General features: G+C 35.6%; 1 protein-coding gene across 9 annotated transcripts in view; it reads left to right on the top strand.

Annotated features, from left to right (window-relative positions):
* Window positions 1–26,377, top strand: part of FAT1 (FAT atypical cadherin 1) — a 109,076-nt gene that overhangs the window by 58,470 nt on the left and 24,229 nt on the right. For 7 of the 9 annotated variants that reach the window (XR_007168856.2, XM_048078315.2, XM_048078312.2 and 4 more), the window contains exons 5-14: window positions 2,220–2,549; window positions 3,073–3,283; window positions 5,447–5,515; window positions 7,468–7,607; window positions 15,213–15,488; window positions 15,705–15,915; window positions 18,002–22,069; window positions 22,693–22,889; window positions 24,282–24,435; window positions 25,721–25,954. Coding sequence is in view for 8 of the 9 variants with exons in the window: in XM_048078315.2 (XP_047934272.2) it covers window positions 2,220–2,549; window positions 3,073–3,283; window positions 5,447–5,515; window positions 7,468–7,607; window positions 15,213–15,488; window positions 15,705–15,915; window positions 18,002–22,069; window positions 22,693–22,889; window positions 24,282–24,435; window positions 25,721–25,954 (5,890 nt within the window). In the remaining variant the exon portion in view is untranslated. The remainder of the gene's footprint in view (window positions 1–2,219; window positions 2,550–3,072; window positions 3,284–5,446; window positions 5,516–7,467; window positions 7,608–15,212; window positions 15,489–15,704; window positions 15,916–18,001; window positions 22,070–22,692; window positions 22,890–24,281; window positions 24,436–25,720; window positions 25,955–26,377) is intronic. The other 2 variants (XM_048078317.2, XM_048078314.2) reach the window with 1 other exon arrangement.

Genomic DNA, 26,377 nt, shown 5'->3' with positions numbered 1-26,377 from the left:
TATATTGATTGTAAAATTGGTATCTAATGACTTTTGCTCCTATGCATATTGTATTGGATTTTCTGTTGGACATACACATTAAATAAAATGAGCTGTGAATCATTCTCTGACCCCGAAGCCACCTGGCACAGCATGGCTTTGAATGCATATAACTTATCCCTAGAACAGGCTGGCTATCTCCAAGTTGCCTGTTGAGAGTGGTGCCTGAATTTGGTGAATTCCTGACTGTACCTAGGCAACGTTTGGGAGAGTGCTATTTGTTCTGGACAAAAACTTGTCAGAGGTCATACTCGCAGTGTAAAGGTATGGACAGTTGTCCACTAACACTCATGCTTGCATTTTGGATCCAGCTTGGTGTCATGCTGTGAACACAATAAGATCAAAGCCCTGCCTTTTGATATTGCAATACAAAAAATAATAAATAAATAGATAAATTAACTGAGCAAACTATTCCAAGATGACATGTATAGAACTCAGGCTGTTTTAAGGTTGCAGTATCCCACAGTGGTACATAAATACTCATGCTTTCAGCATTCTCTATAAAGATAGCAGATTAAGCTGCTTATGCTCTAGTTTGGAATATTGGTTATTGCCTGGTGGTATTGTTTATAATTCTTCATTCTTTCTTCAGTTTGAATCCCAGCTGGTTAGCAAAGTTGTAAATAAAAGTCTGCAAAATATCCAGTGCAAAAGTCCTGAACTATAGTGTGATAGTGACAGGCACTATGGCCCAAAGTAGCAATTTTCCCATTTGTTAGTTTTATGTTGACACCTTTGAAAATAGACTGGAAAGAAACCCAGAAATGCACAGAATGGTGGGCAATGTTATAAGCCACTCAAGCCAAGTGCTGTGCATCTGGCTAATTAATTGAGCATTGAAATGTCGACCAGATGGGTTGGTGAGTTTATTCCTTGTTTGCTATTAAAATTGATCTTTGATTTCACTCCTGCTTATATAGTGGTAATTACTATGCCCCATTCTTTTATTCCCAATTTGTAACTATTTTCTGAGTTCCAATTTGATGGATTATTTTTTATGCTATTATTTTAGATCAGCTTCATGTCATCCTCCCATATCTTAGCATTCTGTTTTTTATATCAGTAATGTCTTCAAAACTCATGTTGCCATTAAATCAAGCTTCATTTTCTTTAAATTCGCCATTTTTCTTCTTGGCTCAAAATTAAGCAATAATGGAGCAATATTAATTTTATGTTAACAGACAAGTTATTCTGTACCCCATGATGCACATATTTAACTCCTTATTAACCAATAATTATTGGTTAATTATTGGCAATTATATTATTGGCCAATAATATATTACTCAATAAGGGGTTAAATAGTAAAAGGTCAAGTAATAAGGTAAGATTGCTACATATGATATAAGTTTTTGTATCAGTTTGGTCCATTTCCATCTTTTTCTATGTTTTCTGACTTCAAATTAACAGAAATCTTAATTTTATTGTATTTTTGTTCAATATGCATATATCAATAATGTCATATCAGTGCTAGAGTTAATATTGCAGAAGATTCCTTATTCATTTCCTGGCATTTTTATTAGAAAATTTGACTATTGCTGGAAGAACAGATTTCATTTCTTTTCCCAATTCATTTAGGCTATGGTAATAGATTGTTATGTGTGTTGCTTTAAAAGGCTATTTTTAAAGCTTCTTTCAAACAAGATAGTGATTTTATGTCTTAAAGTATAGTTTTTTAATGCATAGGCCAGTCAAATTCTGAAAATTATAGTATTATAAATTGCATCTTGGAGATGTAAAATCAAATGATTAAATTCAAATGTTGTAAGGAAACACTAGGCTGAAATTATGTTAACATATTATTATTACAGTGAAGCTGTTATCAAAGATACTATACTTGTGTGCTGTTCCTGAACTCAGAAATTTAATATTTCAGTTACAGTGCTGCAAAACAGTGGAATAGATTTAATATATAGCTATGCTGCAAAATAGCAGAATGTATTTAATATATATCAACTCCTACATGCCATACATAAAGCATGATATTGTTAAGATAGTATCTGAGTAACTCTTTGTAGTTCTTTTTCTAAATATTCACCGTTATAGCTTTACCCAACAGTCTTTATGTAACTGAAGTTAGAGAATTACTTTGCAGTCATAGGAAAATCTGATTTTAAAAGAGCATTGTCAGAAAGACCGTAGTTGAATTGAACACTAACCATATCTTTTTTTAATAAAAACAGGTAACGGTAACAGACAATGGTATTCCTGCAAAATCAACAGTTGCACGAGTGATTGTGAAGGTTTTAGATGAGAATGACAATAAGCCTCAATTTTTGCAAAAGTTCTACAAAATCAGGCTTCCAGAGCGTGGTAAGCCGGAACGAGAAAGGACTGCTAGGAGAGAGCCAATCTATCGAGTTATTGCTGCAGATAAAGATGAAGGCCCCAATGCGGAGATCTCTTACAGCATTGAAGATGGTGATGAACATGGCAAATTCTTCATTGAGCCGAAAACTGGAGTGGTTTCATCAAAGAAATTTTCTGCAGCGAGGGAATATGATATCCTTTCCGTGAGTCAAAATCTCATATATCATGAATATGTGAAATATTCTTTTATCTGTATTCTCATCACTTTTTATTCAGTAGCTGGCAGATGAGTTACTGCAGTATCTGGAGGAAGGAAAGCATCAACAAATCAAGAAGTATGGCTTTGTGGGTTGGTACTGTTTTTTAAAGGATGCTTTCAAATGTTTGTATTGAGCAAGTGAATCAAGAAGCTGCAGTTCTTTTCCAGAACTTGACGGATAAGGAACAGGATGAGGGAGCATAAACAATCACATTGACTCTCTTTCAGGAAGAAAGCGAAATAAAAGTGAATTTATGGTAACAGTTTATGCTACTGTCAGGTGCTACATGTTTTTTCTCCATTTGCTCCCCAGCTAATGAGGGGCAAGTAGCACTCTGAGAGACACTTAGCCCTTCTGGATATATCTCACACAAACAAACATGCCTGGAGCTTATTATTACTTTTCCATTTATGTGCCATAAAGATTTATATGACTCTGTAGCCTAAAAGTTGTGTCTGTTTCACAGATTAAAGCTGTAGATAATGGTCGTCCACAAAAATCATCAACTACACGGCTTCACATAGAATGGATTCCAAAGCCTGTCCCACCCACAGAGCCCATTTATTTTGAGGAAGCATTTTTTTCTTTTACGGTGATGGAAAGCGACCCAGTTGCTCACATGATTGGCGTAATAGCTGTTGAACCTCTTGGAACACCACTTTGGTTTGACATAACGGGTAAGGATGCCTTAAGGGCTTTTATTATTAGAAACAAATGCATGGAGTCAGAGATACTGGAGGGCTCATTGCAGCTTGGTTTCTTAACCGCTCTTCTAAGTAATGCAGTTTTGGCATTCTTCAGCAGTAGATATTTTTCCCTTAGGATTTATTTTGTTGTAAATCAAAACAACTGTTTTTATCAATGCTACTACATATCAAAAAAATAAAATTGCATTGCAAAATATTTGCTGTGTTGCAGTTTTGGAAATGACTTATGAATATTGTGTCAGTGAAATTAAAACAAATCAAATCAATCTTAAAGGTTATATGATAGGGAAAGAAATAAAATGCCATTTTTCTGCAAATAGGGATAGTACACCCAAAGAGAGATTACACTGTTCACACTGATTTCTTTTCCTCTGGGCTGCCCCTCAGTCTGCTGCTGTCCTCGGATTCAGTACTAAAAGGAAAGCTCATGTGCTCCTAACCCCAACAAACTTTTTCTTTACATATTCTTCCTATTATAACACACTTTAATCTCTGCCGTTGGAAGTGGAATTCTATTCAGTAATATGACTATACATAGATGCTCTGGTGACAAAATGAATAGTACTTTTTTAATTTTAGACTTACTCGTTAAACCACTGAGCACAGAGTGTTCACTGTATAATTGATACTAAAAACAAGTTCTGACCTGCGTTACATTTCAGGATCAAGTTGAACAACAGAGCCTTGTTTCAGGAGAGGTATCTGTAGTAAACTGTTTCTGGTCTTAAGATAGCCCTGTAAGATTCAGATTTTCCACCACATTCACAAGAGAGATAAGGGACCTTAGTTACAACTAAACATTTTATCCATGATTATGGTGTGAAGTTGTTCTTAGCTGTTGGGGCAAACTTTTTAAAAATTACTTCTTACAAATCTAATCAATTTAAAGATCTTTTTTATTGGTACTTATGTTTCAGGGGATTCTGAGAATGGCAACAGTTAAAGACAACATTTGTAAAACTGATACATGCAGCAGGAATATAGAAATGCCAAATATTTGAAGGTGTTCTCAGAAAACATTCAAGCACTCACTAGAACAGAGAACTCTTTCGTGAATGCATGCTACATGTGTGAACAGCATGTGACAGTACTGATAAAATTGTCAATGTATTAAATACTTGCAGAGTTTTTGTTTGATTCTTTTTAATCAGTTCTGGAGGGAAAAAATAGTTTTTGTCCAAATAGATCAGAGTCAAATAAAAAGAGTTTGCTTTTAGACAAATAGTGGGGAAAGAGATCTGTAAAACTTGATAAAGGAAATAAAGGGTTCAAAGATGCCTCCTTGTATTCTTGTAGGGGCAAAGCTATTTACAGTAGAGGTATTTTGAAACTGAGACAGTTCTTTTACTGTTCTCCCAGACATGCATCCACATAGACATAGGAACAGAAAATCAGAAAATATAAAAACAGCTTAAGTGAGCCAAGATGGAATGTGAGGAGGAGGCTCCAATTCAGACAGGGTCATCCAGTCAACAAACAAGAACATCTGTAGACCAGATAGAGACCATTAAAGGAAAGGTGAAGAAAGGGATGTTGTCAGAAAGAGGTGAGTGGTTCACAGAGATGAAGGACAGTAAACAGAAGAGGACTCAGATGTCCTTTGCTCCCAGTCTTTAGAGTTTCTACCGAGTAAAGCAATAGCATTTTCTGGGGTCTAATTAGCAGAATTTGTTAACTAGACTAGAGATGTATTTTTCTAATCTTTTTAGTTTGTTTCAACTGCTGTGCACTCTGAGTAGTGTGTACATCTGAATAGAATTGATGATAGTGTTATTTTGAATTGCTGCTTCAAAGCATGTAGCACAGTTTGAATATTTACAGTATTTTTATTTTATGCTTAACAGAGTAAACAGATGGTATTTTAAAAAAGACAAATGCAGAAAACTCCAAAGGGGAAAGAACAGGACTCATCCACAGACTCTAAAAAATAAAATTATTCTGGCTGTTTTCTTAGTGAAAGCGTTTTGGAAAGTTTGATATATGATCATGTTGTTGAGTTATCAGCTACTTTTGTAGGTTATCACTTTACTGCCCTCTTTTACTGTTTCTAATAGCATGAATTAATTTGATTGACAGCTTTCCTTTGTGTTCTGTGCTTGCTTTCCATGCTTTCTTTCTTTTTGGCTGAGCCAGGAGACAAGCTTGCTAGTGAAGTATTTTACATCTTTCAGATGGCTTGTGACCTGAACTGTACAGCAGAAGGTATCTGCTGAGATCACATAATTTATTACCAGATTATGAGATCTGAAATGAAAGCGTACATTTATAAAATATTTATTTTATTAACCCTTCGGAAATCAAAGTGCTCACAGTTGCATTTGTGACAGGTTCGTTTTTGTTTTGTTTTGTCATCATTACATTTATACGGCATCAATTCATAGCTTCCAGTTTTGGTTTTAACCAAAACTGTTGCTGTCACACTTTCAGTGTACCAGATACAGAAGTTTGGGTTGAGTTCTGCTTCAGCGGATTAATACCACCACCACTACTGTAAAAAATTAGGGAATGTCTTTGTGATTCCCTTGAAAAGGGAAGAAAATAAAGTTGATTAGAAGAGCTTGTCCTTGTATCAGGGAAACTGAAAAGGTTCATTCACCCTGCTCTTCCCTTATAATGGAGATTACTCCATTGAGATACTAAATTCTCCTTTCCTAGCCATCTGAGAAATTGGTATCACATATCAGCTATAAAAAGTTAGACTCATTTTCTGAAGTTAACATCTTGCACAAAGCCAAAATATTTTTTTCATGTAAACCTGCTCAAAGCAAAAGTGCTATGTTTCATGCTATTCAGTTTATATCTGTTCATGTGAATCAGAGCTACTAAGAGAAACTGGCTTTCAGTGAAATTAAAAAAAAAAAAAAGTGATTATGTTTGTCATTAATTGTTACCAACTATCTTAAATCCAGTGAAGCAGAATCCAATCCATCTTTCCCAACCCGATATGTCTGTCATGCAGTGGAACCTTCTAAAGGTGAAATCCTTTTACATTTGAATGGGGGCCCATTTCAGTATTTACTGTTCTTTCTTAGATTAAGTATGAATTTGCAACCCTGGGAACTTTACCCTCTCACTTCTAGCCTTGGCTTTTCTTAAAAGGCATTCCATGCTTTACAAAACATAGCATGTAAAAACTATTTTAAAAATAACAAATAAACAGAGTATGCAGATTTTATCTGAATGCTATCCTTGTAAAATGCAATTAGAAAAACACGTGTACATAATCAGGAGAAATTGGTTTGCCATATCTAGCACTGGCTTGACCAAAATAAAAATTGGCTAGTCCATTTTAGGCAGTTTATTGAGAGGCCTAAAGCAATTGTAGATAAATGGCAATATTTATCATCGTTAACAATATTTGGACTTCATGGACATTGTATTCTCACAATGGTCTGCTCAGAATAGCTTGATGATGATGATCAATTAAATGTTTAAATGACTAAGTGTAGCTATTGATCCACATGGTTATTTAACCATGGTTATTTCAAAGGGAAATTTGAAAGTTAGGCAAAGGAAGATAACTTGCTTCAGAAAAAAAGCATGGGCATTGGCCATTTAAACATTTAGCACTCATCTGAAATCTTACCTCAGTAGGGAGGGGTTAGGTAATGAGTTCTTCAGATACTCTGCATTGACCTGAGTATCCTTTGGAGGTATTGGAGCTTTTTCAACCTTATCTATATTCATGTATGAGTATAGTAATTTATACTCTGATTCAAGAGAGATAAATTTGACAGTATTTCTGATTTGGGGTTTTCATTTATTTCGATACAAAGTATGTTTTTCACTATTTATCCTGAATGTCTGCTCATAAAATAAACTATCACAATTCACCTGGTAATTCTTAGTTTCCCACTATTTGGAATCCTAAAATTCTGATTAAAAAAAAAAAAGAGAGAATTTTGTCTAAAAATCTATCCTACTAACTGTCTAGACAAATCAGCTTTGTCCAAAACTAATCAGTTTTAAATATTGTAAGTAGCACCATACTGCATTACCGGGGGGGGAAAAATGATTTAAAATTAAATGTGTATATAAGTACATGTGTATATAGTTCCACCTTCATTAAGCATCTAAAGAAAGAACATGATCTTAACATGAAACAATGATGCTGTGTTTTATGAACTTCTCTCTCTCCTCATTTCCTGAACAAGGTGGCAACTATGACAGTCGATTTGATGTGGACAAGGGCACTGGAACTATCATTGTCGCTAGACCTCTTGATGCAGAACAGAAATCAAATTATAACTTGACAGTGGAGGCAACAGATGGAACCAGATCTATCAGCACTCAGGTAATGGACTTCCTGAAGAAGTATTTGTAGAAGAAGGAATATGGAGCTGCATGGGGGGAGAGAGTTTCCTTTTCTATGTATTTTTTTTTTCATTCTGAACAATTAGTATGCTTTATATAAATTAGGGATTTTGTCTAAAACAGAAGTGGATTATGATATTCATAGAGCCATGGCATTTGGCAGTCCAGGAAGGTGTGTGTTAGTATGCTGTAGTCTGAGTTGGCAGCTTTTAACTTAGATCGTGTTCCTGCATTAGCTAAGAAAATGAAAGTAGAAACTAAGCTCTTCAATGCATGATTTACTCAAAAGAAAAGGATTAATACTTTTTATTTGAGTTATCCCCTCTTTATTCTACTCTTCCCAAATCACCACATTATATGATTACTTACAGTGGTCTTTAAAATCCAGGCTAAGTTTTTATATTTTTTTCCAAGATCTGTGGCTGACAAATGGTACAGTGACCAATGACTGTTTTATGAAACTGAGCTGCTCCTTCTGCATGGTGTGCATTATAGAAATGAGGTTTAGGTGGTAGCATCATTGTATATCCTCCTGAGTAGTATTGTTTACCTTCAGTAGAGGTAGAGATAGCTGCTTTCTGGACAGTGTTTGGCGATATATGACAAGCCAAATTTCTTTAAATCATTTCTTTACTAAGACTCCGTGGCAGTAGCAAGTGTTTGCAGTCAGGCTAATAGAAAGTTATCTGTAAGGCAGAAGTATTTCTTGACAGTAGTGGAAATAGCTCATAGTAAAGGAGCTGTGATGTATATCCCTCCTGTTTCTCCCATCTAGTTTCCTCCCCCAGCCCACAACCTGATTATAGTTGTAAATAAGGTTTACCTGAGGTTGGTGTGAATGGAGCTGTAAGCATGGAGGAGTTCTCCTTTTCTTCCAGATGGAAAAAGAAAGATTTTAGTTACTGCATTAAAACTGTTGGATAAAGATGGTGATATATCTGTGTTATCTGTAGTTGGGTTACTTCTCAGTTACAGAGCTCAAAGAGCAATAAATGTGTTGGTACTTTTATGTACATAGAAATATGTGTTATGAACATAATTTCTTGTTCAACTTTTGTATGATATATATGTTCTTCTGTTGTTTTACCCTATGTCATTTATGTCGTCTTCCCCCTTTCAGCCAGAGCAAAAAAATAGCTTGTCAACATTTAGGATTTGAAACAGGGTCTTTATTGAGATGACTGCATTTGATAGGTCAAATATACTAAATTCTGTAGTTGAAGACTACAAGAATAGCAGTTTTGTTCGAGAGCTTGCTTTTACTTTAATGGTGACGATTGTGAGTTATATGGTAGACCACGAATCTCCAAATATGACAACAGGTCCCTCAGTAGAACTTGAATCAGAACTTGCTGCTATCCTAACCAGGGTGCCATTGCTGCTGGTGCTGGCAATGCTATAAAAGGTCTGGAGAATCCTGCTGTAAATGTATTGCATAGTTGTAGTGAAAATATTAAATGGATTCATTTCTACCAAATACAGAATGACGGGGAGTTGGTATGGATTAGTTTGAAAAAAAATAGAAGAATCCTAAGTACAACTAAAAGAGAACTTTCTTTGCCAGGAAAGTCAGAAGACAGCAGGCGGCTTTTTTTTTTCCTTTTTTTTTTTTTCCAAGAATGGTGTCAAAATGCCACCACGCAGAGCATGTTGGAGTAACATGGGGATTAGTAAAGGATGAATTTATGGTCTCAATGACAGCAGATATTCTATCCACGCTGTTGCTTATATGTAGCTGAATACGTAGCAGGCATCCTGAGCTGCCACATTTGAACCATAATCTTTTTTGTCTCCTGAAACAACCAAGAATTGGAAGGTCACAGAAATACTTTAACCCTCACCCCTTCTCTTCCTCTGGGTTATGTGATTCATTTAGTTTTTCTCAGAAGTGCACACTGTAGCTTTTGTCCAATTTATTTAAATGAAACTGTTGTTTTAGCATTTTGTAAAGCTGGGTGAACATTATAAACATTTGCCACAATAACCTTCTACAGAAGAGTTAGAATAGTAGTCTTGAATTTATAGTCCTTTATTTCTGATAGCTTTTTGTATGACTTTCTTTCGTGTCTCTACTTTCCTCTCTCCGCTACAGTTGGCAAGAAGAGAGGTTGTGGTTTCTGTTGCAAGAGCACAGAAACTTCCTTGTCATTATCATCCTTTTTCCTCTGCCTGTGGGAAAAGCACAAGTTACGCTGTTGCTGTTTGAGTCTCATGTTACTGTGGTATACAGATTGAGAAGCATAGATTAGTGCAAACTCTGAAACTGTTGGTGCATGTACGGACTGCTGATTTCAACTGATTCTCTTATCTCTCCCCGTAACTCCTGATTCTCTTATCTCTTCTGTAACTTAGCCCACCCAAATCTAATCTCTTAACATAGCCCTCAGCACTGTAGTTTAGAAGATGCATTTCAGGAATGAGGCTTAACTTCAGGGAAATAAAAAATGGTAATATGAAATCAAAGTTGAAGGTGTTATTTGTGGCTACCAGCATATACATTCCATTACTTGCTGCTGAAATAATCCTGATTAAATTTTGAATGTTGATGTTGTGTTGGATCCTCCTAAGAGCTGATAAACAGTTAATAAGGAGTGACAGGCACAAAAACTGAATACTGAGTGCATACATTAGGAACAGCAATATGCTGTGTGCAGCTTTTAGCTTACAAAGTAAACATTTGAAATACAGTAAACAATTTAACAGGCCTTGATTAACAGCATACTAAGTAATTTTGTATTTCAACTTGAAAAAGCTAATGACATTTTCAAGATATTGGGAAGGGGGACGAGAAACAAGAAACATCGATCTCATTGTGTACAAGTAGCGTATTGAATCTGACTTTAAACTAGAAGGCTTTTGCTGGTCTTGGTCCCTTAACATCTGTAGAGCATTTGACTCTTTCAGGACTTCAGTTAAATAGCTTTTTTGAAAAATACAGCAGCAGTAGGCGTGGAGGCTATTAGAATTTTTGTATGCATCTAAATGCCAAATGCATGATGCAAAACAAGGACAAGCAAATTCCAGGCCTACAGTAGTGGTGTTTGACAAATGATATTAGAGATGACTAGGAAGGAATATCATTTGAAAAGCAAATCAGTGTACTAATGTTTTCAGATTGATGTTTTGGTCTTAAATAGAAAAGGTTACTCACAAGATATAAGAAGCAATATATGAACTATTGAGTCACTTTTTGAAAACAAATAAATAAAAGTCCTGTTTTGAGCTATGCTACTTCTAGTCCTTGCTATGACTATCAATTGTTTTCATTAGAAGTAACACTTGAAATGGTGTAAAGCTTATTGCAGCATTTTACTTATTGCTGTGCTTTGCAGAATATTTAATGTTGCTTCATGCAAAATTTATATGGACATTATGCTTTGGGGTTGATTTAAGAATGAAGGATAGAATGTTCTTCATTGATTAAATGTGCATTTTTGCTTGTGATCACCACGCTGCTCCACAGAGACATTATGGAAACAGAATGCATTTTTATTATCTCCGGATAATATAACTTTTTGTTTATGAACATGAATATAAACACATCAAAGTAACTATAATGTTATTATGAATGAAGAGAGGAGATTTAAAACTCAACAAGAATTCAGCAAATGAAAAATTAGTTTAAAACTATCCAAAGGAACATCATTTTTAAATATTACACACTATGTTTTGCCAGTGACACACATCTTCTCTATAACATACTAATAATCAATGCATTCCTACACAAATTTGGGTTTCACCTGTCATTTAAGTAATTCATTTCAAGTCCTTCCCCTAAGTAATCCTGGTTTGCTTTGTTCTCTTTCTGTATCACCAGACCGTATTGCTCTCTGAGAGATCTGTGAGGAGACAACAATTGTGCAATCCAGCCCTTACATAGCCCTGCAAAATCAGTCAAGTCTCTTCAGTTCCACACTACTTCATTTCAGAGATAACATTACGGTCTATTAATGTCAAATTTTCTATTGTGTGCCTCTTCATGAAGAAACTTCTTTCTTAAGTGATAATACTCATATAATTCATTTGAATCTTTCAATAATTTCATTGAAAATTTGCAGAATTGTCTTTTATTATACATTTTACTTTAGAGTAGCACAAGCTCTTCATGTAGTTACTTTGTTCTCAAGCACACAAACCCATCTCGTACTGCGTGGGTCTTTAATAACTGAGAGTGCGATTTTACTTTTGTCGTCTGTTGCCTCTTATTTAATATGAAGGCCTTAACAGTTTACATGACAATTTGGTCTTTTCACATTTGAAAGGAAATTGCACATCTAGCATCTGTCACTTAACATCAGCAAGAATATCTGTCTTGAAAGCAGGCTTTCCTTAGTCTATTAGTTCCTTAGTCCAAGACTTTAGATTGGAGGGAAGCCGTGGAGCTCATCTAGTTAAGACTGGTGGCTCAAAGCAGAGCAAGCTGTAAAGTTGGATCAAGTTGTTCAAGGACTTGTCCAGTTCTGAGCACCTGAGATGACAGGGCTTCCACCTCTTCATAGAATTATTCTGGTTGGAAAAGACCTCTAAGATTGTCTAGTCCAACCTTCAGCCTAGTACTGACAAGTCCACCACTAAACCATGCTTCTGCTTTCTATATCTGCACATTTCTTGAAGACCTCCAGGGATGGTGACTCAACCACTTCCCTTGGCAGCCTGTTCCAATGCTGCACAACCCTTGCAGTAAAGAAATTTCTCCTAATATCCAATCTAAAGCATATCTTCTTTGGACATGTTTTTATGTCAGTGTTAGGCAACCCTTCTTGAAAAGAAAATTTTATTTTTATCTTACGTCTACTTGTAATTTCCCTTATTGTGAGTGTTGCTTCTTGTTCTTTCATTGTGCACCTCTGAGAAGTCTGAATTTTAACAGCCTTTAACTGGTTTCTTTTCCGTTTGTCAAGATCCATTTTGCCCAGCAGGGCTCAAAACTATAGTGGATCTACAGTCCCACAAGCGAGTGCTAAGTAGAGGGGAGTAATTCCTTTCCCCCTGCCTGCTGATCCCCTTATTCAAGCAGCCCAGCATGTGGTTAGCCTTCCTTACTGCAAGAGTGCACTTGGATTTGTGTTACGCTTGTCCATCAGATAGGCATAAAGTAACAACATTAGCGAGTGAGAAATGAATCCTAAAGTGTGTAGGCAAAAGACCTTTCCAGCTGAGTCAAACGTGAACTCTGAATTTTAGGTGCATTTAAAATGATTACACTTATAGATCAGATTGTGTATTTGCAGTTGTGTTTACTAGTATTCAGAAAAGCTGCATGCCTGAGCAAGTAATTTGACAAGTAATGGAATACCTGAGCAAGCCACTCATAATGACTGAGTCATTGTGTTAATTCTTTAGCAATATGTTTGTTGATAATACAATTAATTGGCATCACAGTCACTACATTCCAGGTATTTTACTTAGTACTTTGCACAATTTTTTGGGTGCTGTGTTCTAGAAATTCTTTCCTGCATTGGTTTTGTGTAGTTCCAGCAGCACAAATGGCCATGTCTTCCACTCTGCAGATTAATCTAACACAGTTGCTCTGGAGTTGCATTCCCCCTCACCACCAAGTTTGACTATAGTTTCCATGTTTTCTCATCTGGGGAGAAATACACATGAACTTAATGATTTTGATTCAGATTTTTCAAAATTTACACTTTATCTTTTCACTTATTGTTTTTCTGAGTCTGAACTTAATAATCTGCTAGAAGGTGGGAATTGAATAAAAAGTTGTTGAGGTGTACTGATTTTGAAAGCACATTATCTGTGTACGAATTGTGTTGTATATGGTCTCCTAAGCTTTTATTTATACAATGTATACTAGTCTAGTTTGATTTACATTGAGGTTGGGGTTTTCTGCTTTTTAATTTGTTAGTCATCTTCATTAGGTTTCATTTTTAATTTTCCTGCGTGTGAGTATTCAATGTGCAGGTATATTTTTTACTAAACTGCTATGCAAGTGACTGTAGTGGACCATTCAGAATTTGATATCAGTTCTTCTTCCAGGATGCATTAAAATGTATTTCATTTGTACAGAATTAAAAAAAAAAAAAAAGAGAGAGAGAGAGAACTTTTTTTTTGTGTTGCTCTAATCATGACAATCTAAAAAATTGCATACTTAAGGTCATATTCTCTTCATTCTTGCTGTTCATTTTCCAATTGAATTTGTTAATGAATATATTTAAAACCTTGACCTAAAAGACCTCCTGGATCACCTACCATTAATTTTCTCCCTACTGGAAATCAGTATTTTTTCTTTTTATTTTCCATCTTTAAGTAGTTTCTAATCAATGAGAAAAGAAGCCAAACTCCTTAGTTTCCATAGCAACCTCTTGCGAGGGATTTTTATCGATGTGCCAAAGAATTGGTTATTTTCTATTTCTTCTGTTTTCTGAGAATTCTAGTAGGTTGTGGGAGGCAGCATTTTCCTATAAAAAGCAGTGATAGTTTGTATTTGTCATAGGAGGCTGTTTCAAACACTGAAGAATGTGCTGTATAGTGGATTATGGCTCACTGGAACGCCTAAGAGTAAAATAGTTAGGTGGCTGTGCTTGTGGCTGCAGATACCAGTGTGCACACACATGTACATGCGCATGCCCCTGCTGCCTGGCAGCAGAGCTCAGTATTATTAGCAGTGCATGTTACATTAGGAGCATTGCCATCTATTTGTTTTTCCCCTGCAATCCAGCAGAATCTGTGTGTGGTTCCCATCTTGTCATGCTGATTTTTTAATTTCATTTAGCAGCTTCTTATTCCAGCCCCACTGCTTTACCAGTATCACATTTTTATTTTGTTTTGTGTAGGGTTGTGATCCCTGTTCTTCTTGGTAAATGAAACTGAAGCAGAATTGTAATTTAGCACAGGCTTCCTGTGTTTTAATTGCTTTTTAATATTTTTATATTTCCTGGTGATCTTGTTTACCCACAGGTTGTTTTGTGGTTTCAAATAAACTTAAAACTTGTTTTTTTTTATTCCTTGTGTAGCATTTTATTCTATATCTGGCTTCTAACTCTTGAGATTGCACACTTGCCCTCTTCAGCTCTCTTATATTACATTTTATGTGCTTGTCTATCCTTTTTTTATTTGAGGGAAATTATTGAAAATAGTATTTCTGGTGACAATTATTTCAGCTAGCAGAGTGGGTAACATCCCAGTTTTTGGGAAGACCATTGTATACAGTTACCCAAAAGTTCCACGCCCACTTCTGTCTTTGTATTCCCAGATTCTGACTTCAATTCATGAGGCTGTACTGTGGTGCCTGCAGGGTTTGGTGCAAGACTTTGTTACTTATATGCAGCCGTCTTTTTGCTGTTACTTAGAACAAAATCCTTCAGATCTGCTTAGAAACTCTTTCTGACTTTAAGGAAGGTGAGGCAGATATGGATTTAAGTGAGTCCCTTTTTTCCTCTACCTCGTCCCTATACCTGTCTCTCCTTCTCTGAAAACAGAAGAAAAAAATAAAAATAAAAATAAAATAAAAATTTTGCTTGCATTGGAATTGTATTAGCATTATTGTCTAATTTGTAATGATATTCTCTTTTCATCTTTGCTTCCCAAATATGATCAATGTTTTCCCCTCCCCACTGTATCGTTTCAGGTGTACATCAAAGTTATAGATACAAATAATCACAGGCCTCAGTTTTCTGCTTCAAAATATGAAATTGTTATACCTGAGGACACTGTACCGGAGACAGAAATTTTGCAAGTCAGTGCCACGGACAGAGATGAGAAGAATAAACTCATTTATACTATGCAGGGCAGCACAGATCCCGTCAGTCTTAAAAAATTTCGTCTGGACCCTGGAACTGGATCTCTTTATACTTCAGAAAAACTGGATCATGAGACCATGAACCAGCATATTCTCACAGTAATGGTAAATAAGCACAATATTTGTTCTGTATCCTATAAAAGGTTTTTTTCATTAATGTCATTTCAATTTGTCCTCATAATACAACCATTTATTGATTTGTGTGTTTAATTTGTATGCACGCTTTGTCTCTGGCACAGATTGAACGTTGAATTATTACTAATGTTTGATGAACTTCAGAGTTATTAGTGATAATTACTAGTATTATGCTAATTGTTTTAGGTTCGAGATCAAGATGTTCCTGTAAAGCGCAACTATGCTAGGATCGTCATTAATGTTAGTGACACGAACGACCATGCTCCATGGTTCACCAGCTCTTCTTATGAAGGACGAGTATATGAGTCAGCAGCTATTGGATCAGCAGTGCTCCAGGTTACAGCATTAGATAAGGACAAAGGGAAAAATGCAGAAATTGTGTATTCTATTGAATCAGGTATGTTGACATTCTTACATCTTAATTCTTGCAACTTTCTAAAATGTTATTTGATGATACTTACGATATCCATATACTTCTGCAGAAATAACCACTAAATTGTCCCAATTTAAGTTAAACTTTCTGATACAAGTAGCAGGGAAGGGCTTGCTTTGCATGGTTCCCTCTAGCCGATTTATATTAGGATTGCTATTCTCGTTCAATAAAATATTTAAGAATTCCTTTAATAGCCAGTCAATTTATCATAGACAGTCCTTCAGGTTACAGGCCAGAGAAGAGCATTAGGTGCTGCTACTTATTTTTCACTTCGTAGTGTCTTCCTGAACGTGCCTATAACAATGACATTCTAATGATGGTGATTTTGAACAGTGTGAATATGGGATGACACTGATTGAGTTCACTTAGCATTCAGAAGTGAGTTTTGGTTTGGCCCATGAAATCTAGGTACAAACCTACTATCACCAAGGTCCTGAACTATTTAGGCACTATGCCTGAAAAAAAAAAAAAAAGTAATTTATATTTCATTAACTATGCGCTGTACGACCTTCAATCTAGAAAGTGATTTAAAATAAAAGTCCAAGTCACAAGCATAAGAAATTGCATTTTAAACAGAACAGTAGGTAAAATTTGTTCAGTTACGGTTGCGTGCAAGGTGTTATGCACAAGTGTTTATTTTTGTTTGATGTAAGTTATTTTGTAAAGGTATAGAAATTGCTTATTGTAAGTATTATTCATTTCTTCCTCCAAAATGTTATTTTGATTTGAAAACACATTTAAACACTATTAAAATGAAGCTGCAATTATAATTGTTTGAAGAAGAAGAATATATTTGATAAAATTCTTAAAATATATTTTTTTTCTGTTATTTGTAAAAAATACTACTTTTTTGCTAGGCAGGACACTAATGTTCATGAAACTTTCTTCTTTACTAGTTTAGTAGTTCTTGTTTTATCAATGCCAAAACATTGTAAGAAAAATATGTGTATGCATGCTGTCTAAAATTAAGTTAAACCCTGTTCTCTTCATTTCTTCTAGCTTTTTATAGGAGTAAATGTAAGACTTAGGTTAGGTTTGTCTTATAGGACTGGGAGGTTAAAGCATTATAATTGATGTTCTAAGCTTATGGAAGGAACATTCCTTAAATGTTTGTAATGACTGCTTAGATTTGTAATGGGATATTCTAAGAATGCCACTGTGTTTAGAGCCTCCACTTAAAAAAAATCTTTTGCCTACTTGTATGCATAACTCAGAAGTTCTTAAAAAAATTTTTTCCATGCTGAGAGCATGGTTTTAGTAACATAAATTTTAAGGAAATAAAATGTTAAAACTTACTGTATTTAGTACATGAGCTGAATATTGTGTGCAGTGTGTTCTTTATATTTGGAAGTGTAAAGAAAACAAATGTTTATCAAGTGGCAGCTGGCAATACTCAGCAGGTAGTATTTTTTTTTTTTCCTAATACTTCATCACAGGGAATAACTTGCCAATGTATTAATATGAAATTAGAAATGCAGCTTTTGATACAGTTCAGAAAGATTAATTTTGAAGCAGTGCTTTAATGTTTGCATAAACAATTAACAACGATTAACAAGTGTCATTAAAACACTTCAATTTTTCAGAACAGTCTAGTTATTTTAGATCATGAAATGTAACTTGTGTTCCACTAATGTTAATTTCTGAACATAAATTTTTCAACTTCAGTAGATACTTAAGTGGGCTTATGCACAAACTCAGTTACAAAGATAATTTAAAGAAAATAAATAATTTATAATGTTGAAATTTGCAGAGTACTTGCCATCTTTTAAGTTTTTTTTAAATGGAAAATAAATCAAATATTTTGCATTTATTTTCAAGTCTTGCATAGCTCTACTAACTTTTTTATGGTTCTACAAATAAATTTAGAATTAGTGCGAGCTCTTCATTACAGAAAAGTTTGAGAGGCTACAAATGTTTGTTAAACAAAATCAAGAATTTTAACGGTCTTTATTTTCTCTATCTGTTTTAGTACATGGCCAAATAAACAACCTTTTTTTTTTTTTAATTTGTATATACCTTTATCTTAATTACTTTTCTTTTTTTCTCACAGGCAATATTGGAAATTCCTTCTTTATAGATCCCATCTTGGGTATGATTAAAATTGCAAAAGAATTAGATCGTAGTAACCAGGAAGAATACAACTTGATAGTAAAAGCTACAGACAAAGGAGATCCTCCAATGAGTGAAGTGACCTCTGTGCACATATTTGTTACAGTTTCTGACAATGCCGCACCAAAATTCACAGCCAAAGAATATTCTACAGAAATCAGTGAAAGTGCCAGCATTGGCAGTTTTGTTGGAATGGTTACAGCATACAGTCAGTCTTCGGTAGTTTATGAAATAAAGGATGGTAATATAGGTGATGCCTTTGCTATCAACCCCAACTCAGGTGTCATTGTTTCTCAGAAGATTCTTGATTTTGAAACTTTGCCCGTTTACACATTGACTGTGCAAGGAACAAACATGGCTGGCTTGTCCACTAATGCAACAGTTTTGGTCCATCTTCGCGATGAGAATGACAATACGCCAATTTTTATGCAGGCTGAATATACAGGACTCATCAGTGAATCAGCTTCAATTAACAGTGTAGTTCTAACTGACAAGAATGTCCCATTAGTAATTCGAGCTACAGATGCTGATAAAGAATCAAATGCTTTGCTTGTTTATCAAATTGTTGAACCATCTGTCCGTAAGTATTTTGCCATTGATTCTAGCACTGGTGCCGTTAGAACAGTAATGAGTCTGGACTACGAAGAGACAAACATTTTCCACTTTTCAGTTCAAGTACATGATACGGGGATACCACGTTTATATGCAGAATATGCAGCTAATGTTACTATTTATGTAATTGACATCAATGATTGTCCTCCTGTGTTTTCAAGAGAGTTGTACGAGACATCCATTTTGGTTCCAACCTATAGAGGCGTGAAAGTCATCAGCGTAAATGCCACTGATGCTGATTCAGGCATTTTTTCACAGTTAATTTATTCCATTATTGAGGGCAACATTGGAGAAAAATTTTCAATAAACCCTAAGACTGGAGATATAACAGTACAAAATACAACTCAGCTACGAAGCAGATACGAATTAACAGTGAGAGCATCTGATGGCAGATTTGCAAGCACTGCATCTGTAAAAATTAATGTGAAAGAAAGCAAGACAAGCCAGCTGAAATTCACACAGAGTTCTTACTCTGCAACAGTGCAGGAGAATTCCACCGAGGCAAAAACAATAGCTGTGGTTACTGCTATAGGGAATCAAATAAATGAGCCTTTGTTTTACCATATTCTAAATCCAGACAGCAGATTTAAAATAAGCCCAACTTCAGGAGTCCTTTCAACAACAGGAATTCCATTTGATCGTGAACAGCAAGAATCTTTTGATGTGGTCATAGAAGTGACAGAGGAACATAAACCATCAGTTGTTGCACATATTGTAGTTAAAGTCACAGTGGAAGATGTAAATGATAATGCTCCGTTTTTTGTTAATCTTCCATATTATGCTGTTGTTAAAGTAGATGCTGAAGTAGGCCATGTTGTTCGACGTGTCACTGCTGTAGATAAAGATACAGGCAGAAATGGAGAGGTGCATTACTATCTTAAAGAACATCATGAACATTTCCAAATTGATCCAACTGGTGAAATCTCACTGAAGAAGAAGTTTGAACCAGACACACTAAATAAGGAGTACCTGATCACAGTAGTGGCAAAAGATGGAGGAGAACCTGCTTTTTCTGCTGAAGTTATAGTCCCAATTACAGTTATGAATAAAGCTATGCCAGTTTTTGAAAAGCCTTTCTACAGCGCAGAGATAGCAGAAAACATTCAGCTCCATAGTCCTGTTGTACATGTACAAGCAATCAGCCCAGAAGGACTTAAAGTGTTTTACAGCATCACAGATGGAGATCCTTTCAATCAGTTCACTATCAAATTCAGCACTGGAGTTATAAATGTTGTTGCCCCTCTTGACTTTGAGTCTCATCCAGCCTACAAGCTGAGTATTCGGGCAACAGACTCCCTAACTGGGGCACATGCTGATGTGTTTGTAGACATAATGGTGGAAGACATCAATGATAATCCTCCCGTGTTTACAGAGCAGTCTTACACTGCAACCCTTTCTGAGGCATCTGTCATTGGAACATCTGTTATACAAGTGAGCGCTACAGATGCTGATTCTGGAACAAACAGGGGGATTTCCTATCATTTGGTTGAGGATAACAGTGAAAGTCGTGACTACTTCCACATAGACAGCAGCACTGGACTCATTCTCACAGCAAGAACTTTGGACTACGAAAAAATTCAGCAACACAAGTTACTAATAAGGGCAATAGATGGTGGCATGCTGCCCTTGAGCAGTGACACTATTGTAACTGTTGATGTAACTGATCTCAATGACAACCCCCCTCTTTTTAATCAATTGCTTTATGAAGCTAAAATTAGTGAACTGGCTCCCCATGGACATTTTGTGACGTGTGTGCAAGCCTCAGATGCAGATAGTTCGGATGTTGACAAGCTGGAGTACTCCATTCTGACAGGCAATGACCAAAAGAATTTTGTAATTAATAGTAAAACTGGCATTATCACTGTCTCAAACCTACGTAGACAAACGCTAAAGTCACATTACAATCTTAATGTGTCTGTTTCTGATGGGGTTTTCAGAAGTTCAGCCCAAGTTCATATAACTGTAACCAGTGCCAATATGCACAGCCCTGTTTTCAGCCAGAATGAATATGAGGTTGAACTAGCTGAAAATGCTCCATTGCATACTTTGGTGACTGAAGTTAAAGCAACAGATGAAGATTCTGGTACTTACGGCCACATCACTTACCACATTGTAAATGATTTTGCCAAAGATAGGTTTTATACAAATGAGAGAGGGCAAATATTTACCTCTGAAAAGCTTGACCGTGAAACACAAGCAGAAAAAGTAATTGCCATTAGTTTAATGGCCAAAGATTCAGGAGGAAAAGTTGCTTTCTGTACAGTCAATGTAATACTTACAGATGACAATGATAATGCTCCTCAATTCCGAGCAACAGAGTATGAAGTAAGTATTGGATCTGATGTTCCACGGGGTACTTCTGTCATTAAAATTTGGGCTTCTGATGCTGATGAGGGTACAAATGCAGACATCACATATGCTATTGAAGCAGAGTCTGAACATGTTAAAGAGAATTTAGAAATTGATTCATTGTCTGGTATCATTACTACAAAAGAAAGCTTAATTGGTTTAGAAAATGAGTTTCTAACCTTCTTTGTTAGAGCAGTCGATGGTGGATCCCCCCAGAAAGAGTCAGTTGTTCCTGTCTATGCTAGAATACTACCACCAGAAGTGACTCTTCCAAAATTTTCAGAACCTTTTTATTCTTACACGGTTTCCGAGGACATTCCAATTGGAACTGTGATAGATGTTATCAAAGCAGAGCATAATCAGACTTTGGTATATAGTCTGATTAAAGGGAACACTCCTGAAAGCAATAGAGATGATTTTTTTGTGATTGACCGACAGACTGGAAGGTTGAAACTTGAGAAGAATCTTGATCATGAAACAACTAAATGGTACCAATTCTCAGTGCTAGCACAGTATACAAATGAAGATTATAATGTTGTTTCCACAGTAGAGGTAAGCATTCAGGTAAAAGATGCAAATGATAACAAACCAGTTTTGGAGTCCAATCCATATGAAGCATTCATCGTAGAAAATATGCCAGCTGGAACAAGAGTCATACAAGTTAAAGGCACTGACTCAGACTCAGGACTCAACGGGCAGGTCACTTACAGCTTAGATCCTTATCAAGAACTGGACGTTATAGAGTCTTTTACCATAAACATGGAAACTGGCTGGATTACGACTCTCAAAGAACTTGACCATGAGAAGCGAGACAAATACAAAATAACAGTGGTTGCATCTGATCGGGGTGAAAAAATTCAGCTGTCTTCTTTGGCTGTGGTTGAAGTTACTGTTACAGATGTGAATGACAATCCTCCGCGCTTTACTGCAGAGATATATAAAGGAACAGTCAGTGAGGATGACCCTCCTGGTGGAGTAATCGCCATCTTAAGTACAACCGATGCTGATACGGAAGAAGCCAATAGACAAGTCTCTTACTACATTACAGGTAACTCTTTTTGAGTAATGTCAGAATAATCATTTGAGTAGTCCTGGAATGAAGTGTGGTATAACTTAATCCTTCAAATTCTTGAAGAACACTTGAAATCATGTAGCTGCAGAGAAAGAATGTGTGTCTTAAAATGAAATAAGGACTTTGGGGGGGAAAGAAGAGTTTTAGAAAACAGGTCTTTGACGTTCTCTTTGACGTGTTCTTTGCTTAACATGCTTTCCTAAGTTTTTTGTTTACTTCCTATATATCAAATTTTATTAAGAAATACATATTTACACTAAAATCAATGATGCAGTTAAACAAGGAATCAAAGAAATATCACAAAATAAGTGTTCCTTTCCAGTGGAGTATTCTAATGTTATTCTTTCTGTATAAGTGTCTTATGATGTTATCTATAATGCTACATGAATTTCTATATTGATTTTTATAGATCCTATCGGCAGCAGTTAGGTTGTATGAGCATCTACTGACTATTTCTACCTGAAAAATGAAGCTCTTTCCATATAAAGCCACAGAAAGTGGCTGCTTGTTTGCATTTGGATTTTTTCTTTCAAAAACTATGTTGATGGAGCAACATTCTCCCTCTTGTCTTTAATTAAATGCTTCTTTTCATATTTTAGGAGGTGATCCCTTGGGACAGTTTGCTGTTGAAAATATACAGAATGAATGGAAAGTCTATGTGAAAAAGCCCCTGGACAGGGAAGAAAAGGACAATTATCTTCTAAATATTACAGCGACTGATGGGACATTTGCAACTAGAGCTGTGGTGGAGGTTAAAGTCCTTGATGCCAATGATAATAGTCCTGTTTGTGAAAAGGTAGGCACGGTCTTCTATCTTCCGTGTCCAGCTGATTCTGTAGGTAAAATGTAAGCACACTTTAACTGAAACTGCTTCTCAGGAGTTCTCAGGATACGAATAGGTATTCCTTTTATGTTGGTAACAGAGCTTTGGACTACTAAGGTATTGGACTACTACTGCTGTCAAAGAAAGCAATGGGCAAGTTTCTGGAAAAAAAAAAAAAAAACCAACAACAATTCATTGATGCAATTTTAACACTTATTGGGTGTTTAAAGAGTATGAGGAGTATTTTAGTTCATTTCTCCTGTGTTAGTGCATGCTTTCCCAATATGAATTGTTCTAAGCTACTGCCATTATAGTTCATATGCTCTATTTTCTGAAGGAAGCAAAGCCAAAGAAGGCCACATACCATCACTTAGTTGATGTATTTGTGATAAGAGTAGACGAGTTGAAAAGACTGGAATATTTTCCAGCAGTTGCACTCAGCAACATCAAAAATCTGTAATCCATAAACATTTTCTTTTTACTAAGCTATCTACTTTACCACATTTGATAGTCTGCAAAAACAGATATGAAAGGTAGAGAATGGGAAAAGGAGGAAAAAAAAAAAAAACAAGAAGGGAAGTATGACTACATTATAAGAAAGCCCTATATTTTCATAGCCTTTTTTTTATTATTTTTTTAAATTTTAGCGTGTTTGGATTTTTTCATAGCTGTCTTGTTGAGCACAGATTTGATGTTACTGGGTAGAAAGACAAAATCTTTTCTTGTCCTGGGAAGGATCAAGTACACAGTGACTGATTCTTTTTAATAGTCAGTGATCACTTGCATACAAATTATTGTAGTTAAATACAAACTGGAAAGTCGGTGTTTTTAGCTTTATTCCTTTGATAATATTGGTGTTATAAGTCTCAGTCCTAATTAAAATCACATCCCTCATTTAAATGAGCTGTTAGAGTGCTCAGAGCCTTTTAAACTGGAAGCTTGTATTTCATGCATTGTTACATAAAAGATCGACATCAGTTTCTTCTAGATTGAGTCAGACCTAGACAAGTTGATTTACTGAAAGAGGAAAAAATTGCCAAAAATTCAGAACTCCTACCTTGGGAATGTATTTAATTAGCAGTTAATCAGTGACAAGTGTTTAGAGTTCTTAACTATGCATTGACACCCAAGAGTCTCTGTGGTTTCAGTAATAATTACCTTTATGTATAATTTAATAAATGTGAGGTAATTAATTGGAAAATCGTAAGCCCTTAACATTTTCAGGTATTTCATCCTCCGGTTCACTTCATGTTTTCCCAAACATTGAAACAGAATATTATCTCATCTGTCATTCTTTCCATCCCCTTTCCAAGCCCTACTTACTCCATGCGTTATGTCCTTCAATGAAATTTTAAAACCTTTCAGGCTTTATACACCGACACTGTTCCGGAGGATGCCCTTCCTGGCAAACTGATAATGCAGGTATCTGCTACAGATGCAGATATTCGTTCCAATGCAGAAATTACTTACACATTGCATGGCACAGGAGCAGAGAAGTTCGGACTCACTCCAGACACAGGTAATAATGCTTTGAACACAAAATTGTAATTATCATCTCATTTTATAAAATGTTATATGATTACATTAAGACATGCATAAAGGTCAGCATTTTAAGCTTTGCATTAAGGTTGAGTTTATTATGTAACTGTTATTTAAACTGTGAGTTTCTAGTACAAATACTAATAATATATCGATTAGAAGTCAGGGAAAAGGCAAGTGTTTAAAACACAAGGAACTAAAGAGTAAATAAGGTAACTGCCCCGAAGCCAGAAACTTCATGCAGAAGGGACTGGAGTAAAAGCATGCCATGAATTTTGTGCTTTTTATATTTTGTTAGTAGCGATCATAGTTTGTAAACTGAGAATATCTTCATTCAGATTCTCTCTTTGCCATCATTTGGTTTGGTATGTTAAATAGGCTGAGGTTAGAATGAGCAACAAATTTACTTTCTGTAGTAAATACCAAAATTGCCTCCAATTTCATTGGAATCATTATAAAAGCAATATAAACTTTTAAATTCCCTGGCTTTGTTTGGTTTTCATGGCATTCATATCTTCTGGATTATAAGGTAGGTCAATGCAATGTGCACTTCTTACTTCATAGGGGTTGACTTTGTCACCTGTGTGCTATGCTAGCATGTTGTTACATGAATTCAGAATTGTTGGGGCTAGAATACTTGCAAACAACATTTCAGAATACTTTTTTTAATCAGTCAAAAGAAGACAATGACTACACTTTATGCCTGTCATCATGTTTTCTGTCACTTGGATAAGAAAGTATGTGTTAGACTTCTAGAAATTTTTCTGTAGCAGTATATTTGATGGTGTGAATAGCTCTGTTTATTCATTAAATGTTAGAGGAGAGGGTCAAGTCAATAGCTGTGGAAGAAACACAACAAAATAGCCCGGGACTTCACCTTGCATTTTATTAAAACCTGTGTTCTAATATTTTAATTTTCTTTACATAGTAACATATTAATTCATGAGCGTACACACATTGTCTCTGGACTATTGGGTATTCTTACTCTAGCTAATTTCTTTTTCAGAATAATTTGGAAAAAAAAAAAAAGCTAAGGGTTTTAGTATTTAATCTCTTCAAGCAGAAAAGGCAGGCCAATGACATGCTTTGTCCAAAGTGGAACTTATTAGTGCAGTACAGCTGCTGACTTAGCCACTGATTAAATTATCCTCAAAAAGAAAATTGTTGTTTTGTTTTTCTGAGTACAAAGATTTTAGAAGAGAGCATATTAAGGATATTTGATTCTTGCAACTTGTATTAACTTATATTTGTTATTCTGTTTATAGGTGAATTGAAAACATTAATGCCACTTGACCGTGAGCAGCAAGCGGTTTATTACCTTCTAGTGAAAGCCACAGATGGAGGAGGAAGATTCTGCCAGGCCAATATTATTCTGACTCTGGAAGATGTGAATGATAATGCCCCAGAGTTTACAGCTGATCCATACTCCATTACAGTATTTGAAAACACAGAGCCTAAAACCCTTTTGACAAGAGTGCAGGCAACAGATGCAGATGCAGGTATGCATTCTTTGACCAATACTTTTGTCATGGTCTCAAAGTTACAGTAATGTTTATTTAGGCTTACCCTGAAAGGTGTTAAGTCTTTCGGTGGAACTGACAGATGTTCAATACCTCTCAGGATTAGCCTCCTGAACGATATATTTAGGTCTACTAAATCATGTAACACCTGACTTTCATATGTGAGTAGCTTGGAAAACATCCCTTTTGTCTCTCTCTGTTAAAAAGAAGAGGGAGGAGGGAGACAAAATTTAGGTTATTTTTTGTGTGCTAAGCTGTTATGGTCAGTTACATCCTTTTACTCCCGGTGTAAGTAAAAGGAAGACCAAGTATACTTGTGTAAATATTTATTCATAGATTTTGAATGTGTGCTCCTCAGGAAAGCCATTGATGATCACACCATAAAGAGAACCGGTCAATTAC

This window comes from Anser cygnoides, chromosome 4 (assembly GCF_040182565.1).
Source record: "Anser cygnoides isolate HZ-2024a breed goose chromosome 4, Taihu_goose_T2T_genome, whole genome shotgun sequence".
In the NCBI taxonomy this organism is placed as follows: Eukaryota; Metazoa; Chordata; class Aves; order Anseriformes; family Anatidae; genus Anser; species Anser cygnoides.
This window is presented reverse-complemented; position numbering and strand designations above follow the sequence as displayed.